Consider the following 24,528-nt stretch of genomic DNA (forward strand, 5'->3'; position numbering starts at 1 on the left):
TAGAAAAAGTACTAATCCATGTTGTGACAAGACTGAACCTTGCAAACTTTATGCTAACTAAAGGACATCAGTCACAAAAGATCATATATTCTCTCATTCCATTTATATGAAATGACCAGAATAAGCAAAGCAATAGAGACAAAAAGCACATTAGATGTCGTTTGGAGGTGGAGGAGGCAAGAGGAAAGAAGGAGCAACTGTTAGTGGATGTGGGTTTTCTTTAGAGGGTGTGCGCTAACATATTTCACAATTAGATTATGATGGTGGTTATGCAACTATAAACAGGCTAAAATCACTGAACTATATCCATTTTGAATGAGTGAATTCTATAGCATGTAAAATGATCAGTCCAGTGGTTAAGAAGACAGATTTCCACTGTGGTGGGGATGGCAGGGACAGGGTGTGCAAGTTCAATCCCTAGAGGGGGAACTAGGATCTCGCATGCTCCACAGGGCAGCCCCCCCCAATAAAATACCACTGGCTACTCTATTGTATGTAAAATGAGTGTAAAATATATCTCAATAAAATATTTTTAAAATAATGCACAGAGTCCCCATACAGCCCTCACCTGGCTTTCCCAGTTAATATTTTACAAACCATAGTATAAATATCGAAACCAGGAAACTGATGCTGGGAAACTACTATCAACTAATTAACCTATGGACCTATCTTATCCAAGTGTTATCAGTTGTCCCACTTACATCCTGAGAAAGAGAAAGCGGCTCCTGCCACCTTGGAACCTGAGTGCTTGGGCTAGACTTTGGTCAGCTGTGAGCTGGCCTGGCACTCACACCAGGGTTTTGGGCTTCTGGGAGGGGTGTGGGTTTTGGAGATATAATTGACATATAACGTTATATTAGTTTCACATGTACAACATAATGATTTGACGTGTATATGCTGTGAAATGATGATCACAGTAAATCATTAACATCTATCACCACACAGGTTCAAGTTTTTTTCTTGAGATGAGAACTTTTAAGATTTATTCTCTTAGAAGCTTTGAAATACATGATACATGTTAGGAATGATAGTCATCATGCTGTGTATCACCTCCCAAGACTTATTTATTTTATAACTGCAAATTTATACTGCTAGATAGTATAGATTGTTGCTTCACCCATTTCACCCACACCCCAACCCTTACCTCTGACAACCCCCAACTTGCTCTCCATATACATAGTTTAGTTTGCTTATTTTAGATTCCACATATAAGCGAGATCATACTGTGTGTCTTGCTCTATCTGACTTATTTCACTTGGTGTAATGATAGCTCAGCTGGTAAAAAATCCGCCTGCAATGCAGGAGACCTGGGCTTGATCCCTGGGTTGGGAAGATCCCCTGGAGAAGTGAAAGGCTATGCACTCCAGTATTCTGGCCTGGAGAATTCCATGAATTTTATAGTCCGTAGGGTCGCAAAGAGTCGGACAGGACTGAGCGACTTTCACTTAATACCTTCAAGGTCTATCCATATTGTCCTTCCCTCTCATGGACAGAGGAGCCTGGTGGACTATAATCCATGGGGTCGTGAAGAGCTGAACACTACTGAGCAACTAAACAACAAATAACAACATACACACACATTTCTGTATGTGTGTGTGTGTGTGTGTGTAAAGCTGTTGTTTGTTGCCTCGGTGGCTTCCTAAGTGCTTGTCTTGAACTTCGACAGTTACTGCCCATTACTAAGTCATGGGCATGCTAAGTCGCTCCAGTCGTGTCCAACTCTGTGTGACCCCGTGGACTGTAGCCCGCCAGGCTCTTCTGTCCTTGGGATTCTCCAGGCAAGAATACTGGAGTGGGTTTCCATGCCCTCCTTCAGGGGCTCTTCTCGACCCAGGGATTGAACCCACGTCTCTTATGTCTCCAGTGTTGGCGGGCATGTTCTTTATCACTGAGTCACCTGGGAAGCCCCTTTTTTGTATAACTATAATCATTTAAAAGTTTAGAAAAATATATGTTTGTATAGCACTCTCACCAATGGAAAGGGAAATACCTAGAACTGTTTCTGATGGTAGAAATGTCTAACAGGTATGAACATTTAGAAGAACATTTTAAAGCTTCTTCTGTCTAAAAAATAAAAATAAACTCATTTTATCCTCATCCAAAAACACCGAGTATTCTTCACATGAGAGTGTTGCTAGGACTCAGGGGACAATTTATAATGATCGATCTGGCTAATTTACAATTAGCTCCACTGGATCATAGAAAAAGTAAGAAAGTTCCAGAAAAACATCTACTTCTGCTTTATTGATTACGCCAAAGCCTTTGACTGTGTGAATCACAACAATAGTAAAGAGATGGGAATACCAGACCACCTTACCTGCCTCCTGAGAAACTTATATGCAGGTCAGGAAGCAAGAGTTAGAATCAGACATGGAACAATGGACTGGTTCCAAACTGGGAAAGGAATATGTCAGGGTTGAATACTGTCACTCTACTTATTTAACTTATATGCAGAGTATATCATGCGAAATGCCAGGCTGGATAAAGCACAAGCTGGAATCAAGATTGCCAGGAGAAATATCAATAACCTCAGATATGCAGATGATACCACCTTTGTGGCAGAAAACAAAGAAGAACTAAAGAGTCTCTTGATGAAAGTGAAAGAGGAGAGTGAAAAAGCTGGCTTAAAACTCAACATTCAAAAACCTAAGATCATAGCATCTGGTCCCATCACTTCATGGCAAATAGATGGGGAAACAATACAAACAGAGACAGACTTTCTCTTCTTGGGCTTCAATATCACTGCAAATGGTGACTGCAGTCTTGAAATTAAAAGATGCTTGCTTCTTGGAAGAAAAGCTATGACCAACCTAGATAGCATATTAAAAAGCAGAGACATTACTTTGCAGACAAAGGTCCATCTAGTCAAAGCTGTGGCTTTTCCAGTAGTAATGTATGGATGTAAGAGTTGGACCATAAGGAAAGCTGAGCACCAAAGAATTGATGCTTCTGAACTGTGGTGTTGGAGAAGACTCTTGAGAGTCCCTTGGACTGCAAGGAGATCAAATCAGTCAATCCTAAAAGAAATCAATCCTGAATATTCATTGGAAAGACTGATGCTGAAGCTGAAACTCCAATACTTTGGCCACCTGATGCGAAGAGTTGACTCATTGGAAAAGACCCTGATGCTGGGAAAGACTGAAGGTGGGAGAATGGGATGACAGAGGATGCGATGGTTGGATGGCATCACCAACTTGATGGACATGAGTTTGAGCAAGCTCCAGGAGTTGGTGATGGACAGAGAAGCTTGGCATGCTGCAGTCCAGAGGGTCACAAAGAGTCGGACACAACTGAACAACTGAACTGAACTGACAGTGAAGCCTGGGCAGATTTAGGCTTGTTTGAATCATTGCTGATACACTTTCCCTTGTGTGGATAAATATCCAAGATGTTGCCCTGTGTCATATACTGCTCTCCTTTTTTTGTTTATGGGCACTACCCAACTATCCAACTCACCCAGCCATGACTGAGCAATGAAATCTAGAAAAGAAACCAGTTAACTCAAGAAATAGAAAAAGTATAAAGTAATATAGAACAACTGAGGTACTTTGCTTGTTTTTGAAACTGCCCTATGAGGAAAACAATACAAGAAAGCAAATGGTATAATCATATTGCCTGAGTATCCAGAAGCACTGTATTTTCAATTTTAGTGTTTTTCTTTCGTCCTGATTCTGAAGTGGAAATGTATTACATCTCAGCATCTAACACACTGTGAGTGAGTTAAGCATATAATAAGTACTTAACTCAAGAAGACAATGAAAAGTACCTTCTGTGAGCTTAACGCTGAATGTGATGCTAAAGGAATAAATGGGAAGAGAGGGTTCCACTTCTCAAGGAGATCACAGCAAACCAATGACAATGCCACAATACAGTCAGTGCCCTGAAGGAGCAGGCTCTTTAGCTGAGAGCAAAGGGAGGAACAGGGCCTGTGGAGTGAGCCAGAGAAGGGTTTGAATTTCACAATTTACTTAAAGTCTCAGCACCTCCATTTCCTCATCAACTCAGTAAAGGTAATAGTTCGTACTTAGCAGGGCTGTTGTAACGTTAAGTGGACAGTGTGAGTCTAGTACAGCGCCCGATATAGGGTGGCATCTCAGTAAATATTAACTGATACTTTTGCCAAGAATTATTTGTGGAAATGACCAAAAGAAATTTCCTTGCTGCATTTTTGTACATTTTAGCCACTCCCCTTTATATGAGTCTGATTTTTTTTTAATTGTTCATTCAATTCATCCTTGGACTTTCTCTTATTTAATACTCTCAATGAGCACATAAGATGGGTAGGTCAGAAACCACTTCCATTTCACAGATTAGTAGGAGGAAATTTAAATGACTAGGCTGATCAATGACTAGTCCAAGATCACACAGTTTAGAAAAACAGAATCTGAGCAAAGAAATTTTCACTCCCAGGTATTCCCTGGTAGCTCAGCTGGTAAAGAATCTTCCTGCAATGCAGGAGACCCTGGTTCAATTCCTGGGTTGGGAACATCCTCTGGAGAAGGGAGAGGCTACCCACTCTAGTATTCTGGCCTGGAGAATTCCAAGGACTGAAAAGCCTAGCAGGCTACAGTCCATGGGGTCGCAAAGAGCCAGACATGACTGAGTGACTAAGCACACAAGCATATTCTCACTCCAAATCAAATCAGGACTTTCCTGGTAGTCCAATGGTTAGAACTTTGCCTTCCAGTGCAGAGGGTGCAAGAGAGATCACTGGTTGGGGAGCTAAGATCCCATATGCCTGGTGAACAAAAACCAAAACATAAAACAGAAACAATACTGTAACAAATTCAATAAAGACTTTTAAAAACGGTTCACATCAAAAAAATATTTTTTTAATCAAATCAATGCTCCATTACCCCACACTGCCTCTCAGGATGGAGAGAAATTGGGACAAACCTAACAAAATGTACTTCATAATAAGCTTTGCTTGGGCACACTATCTTTGCTTGCCCCCTAACAAGTCTTCAGGTAAATTTCAAGTGAAGGATCAACTTGGATGCAGGAAGATTGGAGAGGACTACTGTCATATCCCTGGAGAAGGGATAGGCTACCCACTCCAGTTTTCTTGGATTTCCCTGGTGACTCAGGTGGTAAAGAATCTGCCTGCAATGTGGGAGACCTGGGCTTGATCCCTGAGTTGGGAAGATCCCCTGGAGAAGGGATAGGGAACCCACTCCAGTGTTCTTGCCTAAAGAATCCCATAGACAGAGGAGCCTAGCGTGCTATAGCCCCACGGGGTCGCAAAGAGTCAGACACAACTGAGCAACTAACACTTTGACTTTTGACTATGATATTGTGGTTTATATATATTTGACTTTCATTCCTGTTCAGGGTACAGAGCTCCTAAAATCTTTGGAATTTATTAAGTGATAAAAGTGATAAAGGTGTCTTGTTATTCGTAACAACCTCCTCTCAACTACAGAGTTTATGCTAATGAAGTGACTTTTGGAAAACCCTTGAGGATGGGGACTGGTTGCCAGGGGAACCAACCTGTGATTGTTGTTGTTATTGTTGTTCAGTTCTCAGTCGCGTCCGACTCTTTGTAGCCCCGTGGACTGCAGCACACCAGGCCTCCCTGTCATTCACTGTCTCCTGGAGTTTGCTCAAACTCATGTCCATTGAGTTATCAATGCCATCCAACCATCTCATCCTCTGCCACTCCCTTCTCCTCCTGCCTTCAATCTTACCCAGCATCAAGGTCTTTTCCAAAGAGTCGGCTCTTCACATCAGGTGGCCAAGGTATTGGAGTTTCAGCTTCAGCATCAGTCCTTCCAGTGAATATTCAGGGTTGATTTCCTTTAGGATTTACTAGGGGTGGAACGTTCAGTCTCACCTCCCAGACTCCCAGAGGGGAGAAGGGTTTGGAGACTGAGTTCAATCACCAATGGCCAATGATTTCATCAATTACACCTATGCAATGAAGCCTCCATAAAACCCCAAAAGGACAGCGTTCAGAGAGTTTTGGGATTTGTGTGCTGGGAGAGTGACGCACCCCAAACTCCACAGGCTCTGACGCTCCTCTTAGATATCTTTTCATCTGATTGTCCATCTGTGTCCTTTAATACCCTTTGTAATGTATCAATAATCTAATAATAAACTGTCTTCCTGAGTTCTGTGAGCCACTTCAGCAAATTAATGGAAATGAAGAGGGGATCATGGAAACCTCTGATCTGCCTGGTCAGAAGCACAGGTGAGGACTTCCCTAGTGATTCATTGGATTAGAAGTCTGCCTGCCAATGCAAAGGCACATGTGTTTGATCCCTGGTCTTAGAAGAGTCCACATGCCTTGGGATGTGCGTTACAACTACTGAGCCCAGGCACTATAACCCTTAAGCAGCAACTACTGAGCCCATGTGCTTCAAAACTACTGAAGCCTGTGTGCCTAGAGCCTGTGCTCCTCAACAAGGGGAGCCATCGCGATGAGAAGCCGGTGCACCCCAATGAAGAGGAGCCTCCGCTTGTTGCAACCTGAGAAAGCCCGAGGGCAGTGATGAAGACCCTGTACAACCAAAAAATTTAAAAACGAATAAATGAAAGAAATGTTTTAAAAAGAAGCACAGGTAACAACCTGGATGTACAATGGATGTCTGAAGTAGGAAAGAGAGGGCAGTCCTGTGGTTCTGAGCCCTTAACACACAGAATCTAACACTGTTTACAGGTGGCAGTGTCAGAATTGAGCTGAACTGCCCTGTACGGGCAGGCGCCCCAGGATGACTGTACTCTCGCTCTCTCTGTTCATCCTCTGCTTGACCAGTCCCTGTGTTACCTACATTCTACTCAGATGACTGACCTTCCCAATCAGTAGGTGCCTGCGTCCTTGGCACAGATCCCAGCTATTAATTGTTCTAGGTGTTAGATCAGAACATCTCCACCCTGAGAGCTTATCAAAGGGGCAGTGAATGGCTGTGCTGTTCTGCTCTTCCCCTGACAACCAGTGAGCCACCCTGATCTCAATCCCACCTACAACTGGTAACCTCCCCTTCCACCTGGGAGTGAAGACTGGTGGGCTGTCACTCCAGCATCAAGACGGTCTTCCCTGGTGATATATGAGAGAAAAATCCTCCTGCCAATGTAGGGAACAGGGGTTCGAGCCCTGGTCCGGGAAGATTCCACATGTGGCGGCACAACTGGGACCATGCCCCCACAACTTCTGAGCCTGTGCTCTGGAGCCCTCTAAAGCCCACGAGCTGCAACTACTGAAGTCTGTGCACCCTGGAACCTGTTGTTGAGTTGCTAAGTCTTGTCCGACTCAGACCCCATGGGCTGCAGCAAGCCAGGCTCCCCTCTCCTCCACTATCTCCCAGTTGCTGACAAGTGCTCAGTCATGTCCCACTCTTTGCAACCCCATGGACTGTAGCCCGCCAGGCTCCTCTGTCCATGGAATTTTTTCAGGCAAGAATCCTCGGGTGGGTTGCCATTTCCTTCTCCAGGGGATCTTCCCAACCCAGGGATCGAGCCCAGGTCTCTGGCATCTGCTGCATTGGCAGACAGATTCTTTACCACTAGCGCCACTTGGGAAGCAATCTGTCTTTCAGAGTTTGCTCAAACTCGTGTCCACTGAGTCCGTGATGCTGTCTAACCAGGTTCTCATCCTCTGCTGCCTCTCCTAGAACCTGTACAAGAGAAAGCCCATGCAGCAAAGAAGATCCAATGCAGCTAAAAGTAATAAATAAATTTTTTTAAATGTGAGCTCCCTCTATCCATGAAATTGAGGCGGGAGGTAGATGGAACCCCCCTACTCCCAGGGTAAATCTCACGGTAAAATTCATTCTCTGTGGACGGAAACCCCATTACAAGAGTTAAGGGAGAGGCTAGGCCCTGCCCAGACCACATATTTCTCATTCTTGAAGTCAGAAGACCTCCTGTAGACTGAAACTCCAAGACAACAAAAGCAGGACAATTAAGGGAGGACTCTGGGCCCTGCCCAGACCACATATTTCTTGTTATCAAAGTCAGGAGACCTCCCCAACCACACATGCACACAAAGGTTCCCTGGAGGTCAAAAGGATGCTCTACCCTTTCACCTTTTTGGTAGAATCCATCTTGGCTAAGAGAGATATGCACATACATGGGAGGATCCTGTGATATACCAAATATAGACTGTGAATCAGGCAAACCAAAATGATTGGCCAAGGAAACCCAGAAGAAATGCCACATAAAACTGTTCAGACTGCCACGAGGGCGAAACTCAGTGACTCTCTCTGAGTCCCCACACGAGTCTATCCACATATACTGCTCTACTCCTCCTAACAAGCACTTTATATGTTTCACTACTTTCTGTCTTTGCGGGAATTCTTTTTTGCAAAGCCAGGAAGTCAGGGTCTTGTCACTGACCACAGATTTAGTGGTTAGTATCTGGTGCTTTCATTACCGTGACCCAGACTCAATCTCTGGCCGGTGAGCCCAAACCCCACTTCAAGCTGCTGCAGATGGAGGCCCCCTGAGATCAGACCTGGTATGACAACTTGGGAATTTGGAAAGTCAAGGTGAACCATGGGCTTCAGCCAGCTGTCACTTAAGGCCCCTGACTTTCACTCCTGCCTTCTTTCTCTCATCTCCCCTTGGCTTTCTTTTCAAGATTAAAATAATGCTTGGGTGACAGTTGATGCTGTCCTCTGGGACAAGATGGAAACACAATTTCCAACCATGCAGGAGCCCAAAGGGTCTCTGTCTCTCTCTTGGTATCAGTGTCTTTCTCTCACTGTCCTGTGTGAGACCCTCCACTACAGCTTTCTTTTCCACTTTACTCCCACAACAAGTTCTCTTTCTCACTCCTTATCTCCTTCATATAATATCCTTCTTCTAGGGAAGGATTTCTTAGATATCATTCCTAAGCTGCATCCCAGCCACTGTCACACTCTATGCTGTCTGTCAGACAAAATCATCAGATGATTCTTAATTCTATCTCAGCTGCCAGGAAGACAGAGCAAATGATTTTGGGGTTCTTCTGTTGTCTAGCCTCTCACCTCACTCAACGCCCAGAAACCTACTCTGAGAATTTCTCTGCCTGCTGGGCCTCAAACCTTGAGCCCCATGCCATCTTCCACAGTGCTCCAATTTCCCCAAGTTTCTTCTTTGCATCTATTGGACCCCTTCACTCCAGGCCTTGGTAGCCTACACATACTGCTAGGGACAGCCTATTAGACTGGCTGCTACCCAAAAGCCCAAATCATAAGCTTTGTAGATGCTCAGTCACGAGGAATACACCCCAGTGTGGAAAGACATAAGCTCTACAGACAAGGGATCCCTCCTAAGGAAAGTCCTGGCAACCAGTTTACACTTAGCTTGAAAGCCCTTCTCTGATTGCTGGGTGGGGTGTCCCGAACATGGTATCATAGGGGCCAGGGATGTCTGGTCAGAAATCAGTGGGAGAGAAGAGGATGCTTGAAATCCCATTAGGTCCAAAGGGAATTTGGGGGATGCCCTGCACCCCTTCAGGTTAAAACCTCCTGGTAAAAGTTTCTAGGCTGAAGGATTCCATTCTAGGAGCACTGTCTTATTCTCAGTTGCAGGTTACTCAACATGGGAAGATTCCACTCCAAGTCAGAAAAAACATCTCTGGAGTGTATCCTTAAGAAATGGAAATTCTTTAAAACTGAAGGGTTAAAGAAGGAGAAACTTAAATTCTACTGCAGCAGTGCCCAGACTCTGTTTAAGTTGGGAAATGGAGAAAAATGGCCTGAAAATGCATCTCTAAATTATAATAACCTTCTGCAATTGGATCTTTATTGCCGCCAGATGAGAAAGTGGAGTGAGATTCCCTATAGTCAGGCTTTCACAGTCCTTTACCAAAATCCTACCCTATGTGGCTCCTGTAATTTAAAACCTGGAGAACAGAAGACTCTCCCAACACTTTAGATGATCTCCTTCTAAGCTCTGATCTCGAAGGGTGGAAACCTAGCACATCCTCCTCCTGACAGTATTCCCACCTAGCCAGTCCACCCCTCATATTAGGCAGAAACTCCAAAAATTACAACTTGACCCACAAACGCCCATGCCCCAGCTCCTAGATGTGTCCTTTGGGGTATTTAGTAATCAAGACCAAGCTCAGGAGGAAGAGAGACCCCAACGTGAGAAAAGACAGGCCAGGGCTCATGCAAAACTGATAGCTGTTGCTGTCAGTCATGGTTGGTGACCTCATGGGGGTCCAAGAAAGTTCAACTATTCATCTGGAAATAAGACCAACAAGAGGAAATGCTACAAACGCAAGTCAACTGGCCACTGTGCCCAAGACTGCCAGAAAGAACCTCCCCACCCCAGGCTATGCCCAGATAGCAAAAGAGGGACTGCCCCCAGTCCTGAAGGGGAAGTGGGACTTTGGCTCCTGAGATGGCCATGCTGGGCAACTGGGCTGGCCGTGGGGATTCTGGCAGCTCCCCCCAATGAGATGCTAATCTCCATCAGGGATCCCTGGGTAGTCCTGGACTCCCGTGGCAGAAAAGAAAATTGATTACTTACTTGATACAGTAGCCACTTTACTTTGTCTTAATTTCTCACACTGGACCTCTCTCCTCCAAAAACTGTACTGTGACTCGTGTTGATGGAAAGCCTAGCACTATTATTTTACTGGGCATTTCCCTTGCCAATTTAAACAGCGGTGGATTTTGCATGACTTTTTCTAGTTGTGCCTCAGTGTCCTACCCCTGTCCTTGGGAGAGATCTTCTGAGCTCCCCCGGGGTCATACTCAGGTTAGGAGGCCCCGAGCAGGCTTTTATCTTGACTCTTACTAAGACAGACTAACCTATCCCCAGAGACAAGGTCCTATTCCCAGCCATATCCTACAGGCAGTAAACTTTTAATGAGACAAAGGAACCCCTGCAAGGGCAGTAAAGGCCCAACCTGTAGGAATGAGCCTTAGGCCAGAAACTGCCTATACGTAAAGCTGAAAGAGAAGGGTTTACAACCACTCGTGGATAAATTCCTGAAAGCTGACTCCAAGAGTCAGATATTTGTCTTTTTTCTTTAGTTCTGTAAATCCTCCCCTTCTGTTCTATAAAAGAAACTGGCATCCAGACCCTGACAAGATGGTTATTTTGAGACATTAGTTGACTATCCTCTCGGGCAGTCGGTTTTCCGAATAAAGTCGCATTCCTTGCCTCAACATCTCATCTCTTGGATTTATTGACCTGTTGTGCTTCGAGGAAAGTGAGTTTGGATTTGTTAACAGGCAGCTGTGAGTTAAGTTTTATTTGGGGTAAATGAGGTCTATAGCCTGAAAGACAGCTTCTCAGATAGCTCTGAGGAACTGCTCTAAGAAGGTCAGAGGGGAGGTCAGTACATGATTTTAGTGACGGGACACGTGCCATCAAGCGTGCATTTTGGCAGAAGGTTGCTGCAAGTCACATGGAGCAGTTGTCTCCATTAATGATTTTTGTTCTTTTCTAGATATGAGAAGATGTGAGAAATTGGGCTCATAAAATCTTGTCCCCAAAATATCTAACTCTCTGAAGGTCTGTTCTGCCAGTGTTCCCTAGAGCACAGAGTGCTTCATCCCTAATTTCCACCCTGAACTCCTTTTAGGGCATGTTGAAAATCAGCAACTGAGTGGTTAATGACTTAATTCTTGTGGCAGCAAATAACGAGTGACAATTTTTAGTTGGCATGGCTTCCCAGGTGGCACAGTGGTAAAGACTCTATCTGCCAATGCAGGAGACGCAGGAAACAAGGGTTTGATCCCTGGGTCAGGACGATCCCCTGGAGGAGGAAATGGCAACCCACTCCAGTATTCTTGCCTGGGAAATCCCGTCGACAGAGGAGCCTGGTGGGCTACAGTCTATGCGTCACAGTTAGACACGTCTGAGCACACACGCGTCATTTACACAGGTTTCCTCATCTGTTTCCCTGTCTTGTGCGGAGACCAGATAACTGTTTAAAATAGTACTTACAAGCCTGTCTCATTCCCTAACTCCAAGAGAGGCATCTGTTCCTTTAACCGTTTCAGTGACTCCCTTCCTCCAGGAGCCTCTGTAGAAATAGGTTCTTCAAAGACCAGCCGGCAACTTGATCTAAACTTCCTCACTTGCCTGTGAGTCAGAGTCCCTGAAAACAGGCTTGCAAGAGCAATCTCCAGACTCCTGACACCAAGTTTTTCCTTTCAGACCACAGCCACTTGAGAACCTGCATCGAAAATGCAAGCTGCATCTGCTCCAGTGGTTATTGTAACTCAGCCCGGAGTTGGAAGCGGTCCAGCACCTCAAAACTCCAACTGGCAGACGGGCATGTGTGATTGCTTCAGCGACTGCGGTGTCTGTAAGTGCTGGGGAAACCTGTAACTGACTCAGAAGTGAATTTTAACATTGTTGTTGTCCAGTCTCTAAGTTGTATACAACTCTTTGTGACCCCATGGGCTGTAGCATGCCAGGGTCCTCTGTCCTCCACAGTTTCCCAGAGTTTACTCATATCTTTCCTTCATTTCTCCTTTATGGTGTAATAGAAGTTCTCCTCTCATTCCAAGGTACCCTGCATGTCAGGCAATGCTTTGCTAACAGAAAAATCCTGTACTGATTGTAGGTTCATTCTTCTTCACCCTTCAAAGGATAGTCTTACTCCTAAAAAAGTTCTGAAGTTAAGATAACTGTAAAAAAAAAAAAAAAAGGCAATGATTTGAATAATGAACAGGCTTGGCCTAATATAAATAAATCATACATTATATTAGAAGAGATGTTTAAAGTTTAACTTGATTAAAAAGAAAAAAGACTGCTTTTGTTACACATCAATTAAACTCGCTACAGTTACACTGTGTCCCATACACAAGGGTTCATTTTCATCCATGGTTTCAGCATGAGCTCACATAAGCATTATTTTAATTTATACGTTTAGGATTGTTATACAGAGAAGAATAAAGAATTCTGAAGGCAATTAACTGCTCAGTGAGTAAAATATCTCTCACTCTGCTTCGTTTTCTGTTTTGTTTCATTTTGTGAGATCTAAATATACCTGAGAGAAGAAAAGTTCGGGGTAAGATGTGCATGTCAGAGAGGCCAAATGCTTAGTTCTCAACACCAAGCAAGAAACCAACAAACCTGCCTACAAAATAAAAAATAAAACAAATTTTACTCAGAGGTTTTTTGTTCATTTGTTTCTTTCTTTCACCTGTTCCAAATCTACCCAGTGTTCTGAAACAGGGAAGGAAAACCTATTAACCTTTAACTTGGCAGAGGAATTAAAATTTGGAACGGAGTTGATAATTACACTGAAAAGCATAGAGGGGAAGAATCACCTGGGACATGGAACCACTGAACTTGTTGATTTGCTCTCCTTGTCCTGCTGCATGACCCGGGCTGGTCACTTGCACTTCTCAGGACATTAGTTTAACATCTGCAAATCATAGTGATCATGAAACCACAACAATAAAACCTTCTAAAGAGGAATATTCTAATTCTTCAAACCCTAGTATTGTTACTTGAATGAGTGAGTTACAAGATCTAATATGAGCTTAAAACCTTCACATAGAATTTCTTAAATCATAGATCTGACCAAATCATTCTCCCTTCTTAAAATATTTCAGAAGTTCTTCATGATTTCTGTGACCCCCCTCTGAACACTCATACTTCCAAATCGTCCAGTCTCCACCCTGCCTTGGATCCAGCTTCATCCCCATTCTTCCCCATCCCTGGTTCCAACCACGTTATGCGAATCCAGCCATTGCTAAGACAAACCAAGTTATCTAAAGAGGCTCTTTCCCCTTTCCTTAATCTATAAAATTCCTAATCATCATTCCATATTCAGATCAAGCAGCAGCATCTTCCCAGAGCACTGGAGGCCCCTCGGCTTCTTGAGTAGGTTCCTGTTGGAGAACTTTTCACGTTATTTGACCTCACTCCTGGACTTCAGACGGAGGCATTGTGGGTAGTGAGGATAACCTCTGAACGGGGCCAGGTTTCAGTGAGTCATCCAGTACATGGAAGAAGGCAGTACTGGGGGGGAAGCTGATGTGATGTTGAACAGGAGCAGTGAGGACGGCCTTGGCAGCCGACTGTGTGGGAAAGGCCCCAGGGCTTGGAACTGCCACCCATGAGCACACCCTGACTCTCAGCCGCGGTGGAGGGCAGAATGCAATAATTCGTACCTCTGTTTTCACGCATCCAGGTCTCTGCGGCACATTTTGCTTCATGTGTCTTGCCTGTCAAGTTGCAGCTGACATGAATGAATGCTGTCTGTGCGGAGCAACTGTCGCGATGAGGACCCTCTACAGGACTCGATACGGCATTCCGGTGAATCTTTTGCAATATTGTATCATTCGAATATGCACCCACATTCAAAATCAGTGTGATAAGCATGGAGGCCATTTGATGGTATCTGTCAACTGAACTGGGGCTTCCCAGGTGGCGCTAGTGGTAAAGAAAGAGGCAGATACAGGAGACGTAAGAGACATGTGTTCAACCCCTGGGTGGGAAAGATCCCCTGGAGGAGGACATGGCCGCAGGCATCAACTAAATGTGGTTGGTAGGAGTTTCCTGGCATGTGCATTCTATTATTGTAGCAATAGATCCTCTGGATATATGACCTCCTTCCACATCTCTGTGAAAACCATAGAAAACACACAACTCTCATATTTGCAATGCATGTCATACAACGGAAGAGGATTGTTCAGAGCCATGCCTGTACTATGCCCCAAGTACATTACATGTTACATCACGAAAACCTCGCACCATCTCTGTAAAGTAAGTAGATCTACCACATTTTACAGATGAGAAAAGTTTTTAAAGGTAGAATAACTCAGGCAAAGATATGCACTAGTCGAAAAGGAGTCATTACTCAACTCTAACTTTTCATGCCTGCACACTCCATTACACCATGCTAAGTCACTTCAGTCACGTCTGACTCTCCGTGGCCCAGTGCACTGTAGCCCACCAAGGGCTCTGTCCACGGGATCTGTCCATGGGGTTCTCCACGCAAGAATACAGGAGTGGGTTGCCATGCCCTCCTCCAGGGGATCTTCCTGACCCAAGGCTCGAACCAGCGTCTCTTATGTTTCCTGCATTGGCAGGAAGGTTCTTAAGCACTAGCGCCACCTGGGATGCCCCCTTCATTACACCATAAGCTTCACTTACGTAACAGAAGGTTTTAGTGCTCTCCAGAAATAGAACCAAAAGGAGATAGAGATGATATGAATATAGATATACAAAGAGAGCGAGAAATTTTAAGGAATTGCCTTATATCATTGTGGGGACTGGTAAGCCCAAAAAGCAAGACAGGCTGACAGGCTGGGAAGAGTTGCAGAGTCCAAAGGCAGCCTGCTGGCAGAATTCCTTCTTGTTCAGGGGAGATCACTCTTTCTCTGTTAAGGCCTTCAAAAATTAGGTGAGGCCCACCCACATTCTGGATGGTTGCTCTAAGTTTACTGATTTAAGCATTAATTTCATCTGAAATATTACCCTCACAGAAACATCCAGAATAGCATTTGACTGAATATGTGGGTACTATGGCCTAGCCAAGTTGACACATAAAATTAACCATCACAGAACAAATAAATAGAATATTTAAGGAGCTAGTTTTACTCCATTGAAACTATTTTTTTTGCTTAAAACATTTGTTAGTTTTTTAATCATAAAAATATTGCATGTATAGGTAATTTTATGACAAATTTAAACACAGAGATATATAAAATAAAAAGTGAAAATCTAACTGCTTTATGCCCAATTCCACTATTCAGTGATAAAAATTTTATGAATATCAATAATTTGGTGTGCATCCTCCTATAAGGCTTTACCTCTCAGTGGTAAAGAATCTGCCTGCCAACGCAGGAGCCACAAGAGACACCAGTTTGATCCCTGGATTGGGACTATCCCCTGGAGTAGGAAATGGCAACCCATTCTAGTAACCTTGCCTGGAAAATTCCGTGGGCAGAGGAGCTTGATGGGCTATATAGTCCATGGGGTAACAAAGAGTCAGACACGACTGAGCATTCAGTCTTTGGGCTTTTGTTCTCCTCTAAGGCATATAAATAGAAAGATAGATTAGATGCAGCTTCAACTATAGCTGTAGAGCCAGACATATGTGGTTTGGGATTTGCAGGGCTCTTTTGTTTCTATGTTTTAAATGAGTTCATACTACATTATAACCTGTTTTTTCCACTTAATATATGGTAGACCCCCTTTATGTCCGTAATATAGCTTCTTTTTCATGTCTGCATAGTATTCCATCATATAGATTATTTACTTAATCACTTTCTTATTGATGAAACCTTAAGTAATGCTGCAGTTGTACACAGCATTTTGTACACACTGGTATTTTTGTAGAATAGTATAGTGTTAATAGACTTGATTGATAGATCACAGGACATGCACATTCAAAATCTGAAAGGTACTATCTACTCACATACTTTTGTAATCTTTCCTTCTTTCCCCCCCTTCTTCCCAAAGCAACCACCAATATGCTTTCTGTCACTGTAGATTAGTTTTCATTTTCTACCATTTTATATAACAGAACTACATAGTGTGTGGGCTTCCCTGGTAGCTCAGCTGTTAAAGAATCCGCCTACAGTGCACGAGATTCCAGTTCGATTCCTGGGTCAGGAAGATCAGCTGAAGAAGGGATAAGCTACCCACTCCAGCATTCTTGGGCTTTACTGGTGGCTCAGCTGGTAAAGAATCGGCCTGCAATGGGGAAGGCTTGGCTCAATCCCTGGGTTGAGAAGATCCCCTGGAGAAGGAAACAGCCACCCACTCCAGTATCCTGGCCTGGAGATTTCCATGGACTGTATAGTCCATGAGGCTGTAAAGAGTTGGACAGGACTGAACGACTTTCACTTTTCACATACAGTGTACTATTTTATGCAGCGTCTTTCACTCAGTATGATTTTTTGAGGATTCATCAAGTTGTTGTGTACACTTGAAATGTGTTAGGAAGGCAGATCTCATGCTAAGTATTTTTAACCCCCAAAAAACTAGGAAAAAAAAAAGAAAATATTTGAATGGCAAATAAGTACATACGAAGATGTTCAACATCATCAGTCACTAGAGAAATGCAAATGAAAACCATAGTGAGGTACTGCCGTATATCTATTGGGACGGCTAAAATAAACAGACTAACTCACACCAAGTGTTAGCTTATATGGAGGAACCGAAACCCTCATGCACTGATGGTTGGAGTGTAAAATATAGTTTCTTAAAAAGTTAAACATACACCTGCTTTTTGGCCCAGCCATTCTGCTCCTAGATATCTACCCTGCAGAAATATACATCCATACCAAGACTTGTACACAAATATTTAGAGTAGTTTTGCTTGCAATAGCCAAAAACTAAAAAAGCAACCCAAATGTCCCCCAGCAGGTGAATGAATAAACAAATTGTGGTCTATCTATCCATGTAATAGTATATTATTCAACAATAAAAAGGAATGAACTATTGATACACACAATTTGGATGAATCTCAAGATAAATATAATATTAAGTTGTGGGTAAAAATTTCAGGATCATCACTAAAAGGATAAAAATTAGTTGTGGAACATCTGAAACTACTAAAAGGGGACTTCAGTAATGGTCCAGTAGTTAAGACTTCACTTTCCAACGTAGGGTGGGGCATTTGATCCCTGCTCAAGGAGCCAAGATCCCACATGTCTCAAGGTCAAAGAAACAAAACATGAAACAATGAAGCAATAATGTAACAAATTCAATAAAGGCTTTAAAAATGGTCCCCATCCAAAAATAAATCTTAAAAAAAAATTACTGCTAAGGGGAACAAAGGGCTTCCCTAGTGGCTCAGATGGTAAAGAAACTGCCTGCAATGCAGGAGACCTGGGTTCAATCCCTGGGCTGGGAAGATCCCCTGGAGGAGGGCATGGCAACCCACTCCAGTATTCTTGCCTGGAGAATCCCCATGGACAGGGTAACCTGGCAGGCTACAGTCCATGGGGTCGCAAAGAGTCAGACTCAACTGAGCGACTAGGCATAGCACAGCAAAGGGAACAAAAGGAACCAGGAAAGGTCTATTCAGCCAAAAAAAAAAAAAAGAGATAGGAAAAATTACCATTTGATGAATAGGGAACATAGAACAATTTGCCTATCTCATCGGTGGGAATGATTTAGATGTCTCCGCTGTGCTAAAATGTCTTTACTTCTCACTATTTCTCTTAGCGCTTTTGTGGTGAGTCCTTGGGAGCCTGGCCTCTTATGCAATGGGTGAATAGCTCCCCACTTAGCTCACCCCCCCTCTTTGCTGGGGCCCCAAAGCCCACATGAGATTGTCCGTTAAACTGCTCTGCACTGTGTCCCAGGCAAGGCCGCAGCTGGCCGTTCTGGGCTGGCCCAGCCACAAAAGCTGGCTTCAGTTAACCTCCCGTCTTTCTTTCCCCAGCCTGTTCCTTCCTCCTTTCTGATCTCACAGGTTTAGGTTTGGGGTTTATCTAATGCAGTGCCCCTGACTATGTTAAGTTTCATGTTCCTGAGTTCTGTTTTACTTTTCTCCATCAACATAATCCCATCTGCTTCATTTTTTTTTTTTTTTTCAAAAATTTCTGAAGATTTCTGGCTAACTAAGTCCCCCCAGCCCTATTTTCTAGTGCGGCTTGAATGTTATTTAACAAAGCTCTGCAAGCACATAGTTGTTAAAATTATCTAATTTGCAAGGTTTGTTGAGAAAAATAATAGTCCCCAAACTTCTATTCCCCATTTCCTCTTTCCTAGAGCCGTTTACCTCCATATCTCCAAATTGTAGACTTGTATTGCTACCTTTTGACTGTTCAGTTGGGGGCGTTGTCTATGGGCCTCCCATCATGGAAGATGAGAATTTAGTTCTGTTTTCTCCCCCTTCTGCACCACGGACATGCACCCTACCCCTACCCCACTCCCTCCAATATGTGAAGTGAAAGTTGCTCAGTCTTGTCCAACTCTTTGCGACCCCATGGACTATACAGTCCATGGAATTCTCTAGGCCAGAATATCGGAGTAGGTAGCATTTCCCTTCTCCAGGGGACCTTCCCAATCCAGGGATCGAACCCAGGTCTCCCACATTGTAGGTGGATTCTTTACCAGCTGAGCCACAAGGGAAGCCCCCCTCCAATATGATTATATATAGTTTTGGCTAAATCCATATTTAGCATTTACATTATGACACCTATATTTGCTCTTCAGAGCTGAGTTGAATTGTGTAATGAACAATGATTGCCTTGTCTACTAAACTTAGTTTTTCCTACTATTAATAACTCTTGACTTTTTCATTAGGAGTTTTCCATTTACTTAGAAGTAATCCAATCCCAAACTCTTACCAGTTTTCTAAATCTCTTCCCTAAACATCAGACAGACATCCTATCATCTTCATCTTCTTGATGAAATCACTCCGTGACCTGCTACCCTTTGAACCAGTTTTCCATTCCTCATGCTCTGCTTCCGCCCTGCCATCTCCATCATCTTGACCTGGGGATTCCTTTAACCAGTCCCGCATGTTAGGTTCTGGTTTCTTATACCCCACATCCTCTTCTTTCTTAGTTTGCTTCTTCATTCTGGTGGGGGCACCCTGTAGGAGCTTCCTGATACAGGGAAAGGATATAGGAGAAAAGAATTTTGAGATTTTACTTCCTGAAACTGTTTATTTTACCTTCCTTTGATAGTTTGTTGGATCTTTTCTTTTTTTCAATCTTTCACCTCTCCTTTATCTTTTACCTCTTTTGCCTCATGAACTCTTTTTCCTTTTTAAATTTTACGTATTTACTTTTTTCTGGCTGTGTTGGGTCTTTGTTCCTGCGAAGGCTTTTCTCTAGTTGCGGCACACGGGGGCTATGCAGCCTGTGGGCTTCTCACTGCAGTAGCTTCTCTTGTTGCAGAGCACCAGCTCTAGAGGGCATGGACTTCAGTAGTTGCAGCACATGGACTCAGTAATTGCAGCTCCTGGGGTTCAGAGTGTGGCCTCGATAGTTGTGGTACAGGGGCTTAGTTGCCCCATAGCATGTGGGATCTTCCCAGACCAGGGATCCAACCTGGGTCTTCTGCATTGGCAGGTGGATTCTTTACCACTGAACCACCAGGGAAGCCCCTGGTTGGATTTCTTCTATTTTCAATATTACAAAGTACAGGAAAACATTTGATGTGATAAAAAGAGACAGGAGTTATGTGGATAAATCAGCTAACATGTTCCTGAATGTATCCATCCCAACTTCAAATTCAAAGCATCAGCGACTTCTGCTTCTCTTCAAAATGTCTTGAAAACCCATGAGCCTTTATTTCCACATAGGTGGATTTTTACATTTCTGTTCCTTTTCTGTTTTCCAACAGGGATCCATCTGTGATGACTACATGGTGACCCTTTGCTGTCCTCTGTGTTCTCTTTGCCAAATCAAGAGAGACATCAACAGAAGGAGAGCCAATCGCACTTTCTAAAAAAAGAATCAATGGTAAGTCCCAGAATCTGTGAATGTTTGGAAATGTAATTCAGGGCTTTGTAAACAAAGTATTATTTTGAACAATAATTCAATAATAGCAGTTCTTTAAGTCTTTCAAATATTATCTTAATAGAAAGATAGATTTTGATTTCTTCTTATGAAGAAATCAAACTGGCTTGTTCAAGCTGCTATAACAAAATGGCCTGAACAGTTTAAGCATCAGGAACTTATGTCTCACAGTTCTGGATGGTGGCAAGTCCAAGATCAAGGTATGAGCCAGTTCAGTTTCTTGGAGAGGGTGCTCTTCTTAGCTTGCAGTTGGCTACCTTTTTGCTGTGTCTTCAAAGACTAGACAGAGAAAGTGTTTTGGTCTTTCCTCTTATGAGGATAGTAATCCCATCATGGGGACCTCACCTTCATGATCTTGTCTAAACCTTATTAACTCCCAAAGGCTCCACCTCCTAATACCATCACATTGGGGGTTGGGGTTTCAATATCCCAGTTTGGGGAGCAGGACACAAACATTCAGTTCACAACTCTATATTTTGAAACTGTATTTTTATAAATAAAGGGATGACTTTTCTAGACTTCTCAGAATTCTAGTGGTCAATTAATGAAACACCACTTGCAAAAGCATATATATATATATATATAAAATACAAGAGTGTGGTGAGTTACAAAAGTAGTGAATACATGCTCCTTCCTAATACAAACAAACTGACAAAAGAAACTGGTAAATAATTACAAAGTAGTACAGCAAGTAAAAATTATGTTACATAAATTTGGATTGATTGTGGCATAAAGCATATCAATACTTGAGGTGAGGTTAAACAGAAAAGTCTTATTGGAGATGGTAGACTTTGAAAGAGGTGGAATTCTATATAGAATATTTGGAAATGTTATGTAGAATGTCATCATCTGAAATTCAATCAAGTTATTTTTCAACTCATTCTTCCAAGAGTCTCAGAATTAGCTATTAAGGATGTAGTAAAGTAGAAATCAACATGATTTTGATGATCTTCTATAGAACATATCTTGAGTATGGGAAGAAAACATTAATTTTCCCATTCTTTGCAAAAATGCCACTTCCTTTCCCAAGTGAATGAGAACTCTGTTTGGTTAACAAACATAACTCTTGGAAGGTGCGTTTTTAAATATTCATGTGTGTAGCACATAATGTCTCAAGTACCTAGTACCGTGTGGGACACTGTTAGGATTTGGGGGAACAAAAGGAGATAAGTTGGTCCTCTTGTCCTCTTGTCCTTTGAGACTTTATACTCCAAAAAACAGCATTAATAAAATGCAAACTTTGACCAGTGCCTTTAGACAAAGTGCTATTTTATGCACAGAGGTAGAAAAGATGATATTCTGTGAGATGTACAAGTGAAAGTTTCTTGAAAGAAGTGGTTTTTGATTCTGAAGAGGAAGTGAGCATCAGGGTCTCAAGAGGAAATAAGTGGCACCCAAGCTGTGGGAAGAGAAGGATTTAATGAAACCACCTGCAGGGTGGGTGGGAGGAGACAGGAGATGGGAACCATGACCAGCCCTGGGCCTGTGGAGGAGGGGAGGGAGCAGTGACTAGAATCCCAAAGGAGATAGCTGTTTGATGGCTGCCCTGAGCGGACCTGAGCAACCCAGGGCAGCCCTGCAGGAAGGAGTCACCGGGGAAGGCGCCCTGACCTCACGTTCTGACGTCCTTCTGGGCTTCCCATTGGCTGAACCCACCAGGAAGGCGGAGACAAGGATGGTGTTGCTAGGATACACAGGTCAGCCTCCCAGGGCAGAGTGCAGGGTGGACAAGGGTAGAAATAGAGCAGATGGGACCAACAGAAGATTTCTGACTGAATGCTGTGCTGTGCTAACGCGTTCTCTCATGTCTGATTCTTTGCGACCTTACGGGACGTAGCCCACCAGGCTCCTCTGTCCATGGGATTCTCCAGGCAAGAATACTGGAGTGGGCTGCCATGCTCTCCTCCAGGGGATCTTCCCAACCCAGGGATCGAACCTACGTCTCCTACGGCTACTGCACTGCAGATGGATGCTTTCTGGTTGAGCCTCCAGGGAAGCCCAATGAAACTACAGAGGCAAAAATAGGAAAAAACATATTTATGAGTTTGGGTTCCTCTTGGCAGGAACACATAAGGGGGAAAATAATGAGAAATGAAATATTCTACTGCAGTGTCATGAATACTAGGCCAATGATCTGGGCTTTTATTTGGTAAGCACTGGGGAGTTATTTTGGGGCTTCCCAGGTGGCCCTAGTGGTAAAGAATCTGACTGCCAAAGCAGGAGACATAAGAGACACAGTCCCTGAGTCAGGAAGATCCCCTGGAGGAGGGCATGGCAACCCACTCCAGTATTCTTGCCTGGGGAATACCATGGACAGAGGAGTCTGGTGGGCTACGGTCCATAGGGTCGCAAAGAGTCGGACACGACTAAAGCAACTTGGCATTCAGGCAAGGGAATTATTTTAGGTTGTAAGTAAAGGAGTAACATATGTACAGTTATGTTTTAGAAAAATTAACCTGGTAATGGTATGTACACAGACTGGACAGGGTAAGGTCAGAAGCAGAGGTGGCCTTACATCATTTCAACACTGTTTAAACACATGAGACAATTTGGATAAAATATTAAGAGCTATCCACACATACATAAATCCTGGCATCTGAGCTTTTTTTTTTTTTAACTTCAAGGAAATTATCTCTCTGAATTTTTAAGCTGGTTTGATGTAAAATATCTTAGTGGTCCTGACTCTTGCTCATCAGCTTGGATCCTACATTATTCACTGACAATAAAACTTTACATATCCAAATATCTGTAATGGGAGAATCAAAAGATAAAGATCAAAGAATCATGTGATTTATGTTAAAAACAGACTGAGGTAAAGAGGTATAAGAACCAACTAAAAAGGGAGAATAGACAGATTTCCCAGAAGTACAGAATTTTACATAATTAATGAAGGTATGCCTCCTGTAAGGAAAGAAAGCGTTATTTCCCACTTCTTAAGTATGGTTTGCATAGCAACTTTCAAAGTGTACAGTATGAAAAGGGGAAGGGGGGCGGGAATAACCTTGGAAGACTAACCAGGTGGAAAACCCGGACAAAATTACTTTAGCCAGTTATCATCATCGGTGGTCCTGCTGAGAGCTTGTGCCCCTAAAATGATGTGATGAAGCTGGCGCTTTACCTGTGTGGTCTTCCTCTCGACGCCCCACAACTCCAGTCTACCATCAGAAAAACATCAGACAAAAAGACTGAGGCCCATTCTGCAAAATACAAAAATTAAGGCAGATTCTCCTCAAAACCGTCAAGGTCATCAGAAACAAGAAATGTGCAGTCACGGTTTAGAGGAGCTTAAGGAAACTTAATGAGTAGAGGTAATATGCTGTCTGAATGGGATCTTGGAACAGCACGGGGACATTATGTAAAAACTGAGCAATCTGAATAAAGGACAGTCTTTGATCAATAATCTATCAACATTGGTTCATTAGTTGTGATACACCTACCATAGTAAGATGCTAGCCATTGGGAAACTGGTGCAGTTATATGGGAACTCTCTTTGCAACTTTTCTGTAAATCTAAAATGATTATAAAATTAAATCTTTATTAAAAATTAAAAAGCAGATTGAGAAAATTTAACCTTATTTTTTTGTGTCCCTCGTAGGTGGAGAGCTCCTTTCTCCCCCTTTCTTCTGTGGTTGCTCTCCTGACCCGGTGAAGAGCTCAACACCTCTTCAGCTTTTCCACTTTCTGCAATTGAAATATAATTGATATTTTTAATCACAATCAGTGGGGTTTAAAAAAAACTGAACTTTTATTTCAAATGAGTGCTATCCCTTAGTTTTGCCAAATGGTCCAGCGTAGTTTCTCTTTGCTATTAAGTTTTCCAGCTTATAAATTCTGTATTACATTTTAAAATATGATCAAATAAAAGATTTTACAAGCATGATTCTTTGCAGTTCTTTGCTCTCAATAAAATGTCTTCCTATTATTTGTCAATTCCAAGGGCCAATATCATAATTTCATTCTTACAGTTTGTTTTCCTAACAGGAGATTTTGGTCCACAGCAATTCAGCTCTCTTTCATCTAAAAAGTTTAAGGGAGAGAGAAAAAGACTACAGACAACTATTCTAAGTCAGGGGTCCCCAACCATTTTGAACCAGGGACCGGTTCCATGGAAGACAATTTTGCCATGAATGGAGGCTGGGGG

General features: G+C 43.0%; 1 protein-coding gene across 1 annotated transcript in view; it reads left to right on the forward strand.

Annotated features, from left to right (window-relative positions):
- LOC136152863 (placenta-specific gene 8 protein) overlaps positions 1-24,278 on the forward strand; it is a 30,830-nt gene extending 6,552 nt beyond the window's left edge. The window contains exons 2-5 of the mRNA XM_065914321.1: positions 12,100-12,250; positions 14,090-14,214; positions 20,212-20,330; positions 23,983-24,278. Of these exons, the coding sequence (XP_065770393.1) occupies positions 12,130-12,250; positions 14,090-14,214; positions 20,212-20,316 (351 nt within the window). The 5' untranslated portion in view covers positions 12,100-12,129 and the 3' untranslated portion in view covers positions 20,317-20,330; positions 23,983-24,278. The remainder of the gene's footprint in view (positions 1-12,099; positions 12,251-14,089; positions 14,215-20,211; positions 20,331-23,982) is intronic.
- Positions 24,279-24,528: the final 250 nt, after the last annotated feature.

Source organism: Muntiacus reevesi, chromosome 22 (assembly GCF_963930625.1).
Source record: "Muntiacus reevesi chromosome 22, mMunRee1.1, whole genome shotgun sequence".
In the NCBI taxonomy this organism is placed as follows: Eukaryota; Metazoa; Chordata; class Mammalia; order Artiodactyla; family Cervidae; genus Muntiacus; species Muntiacus reevesi.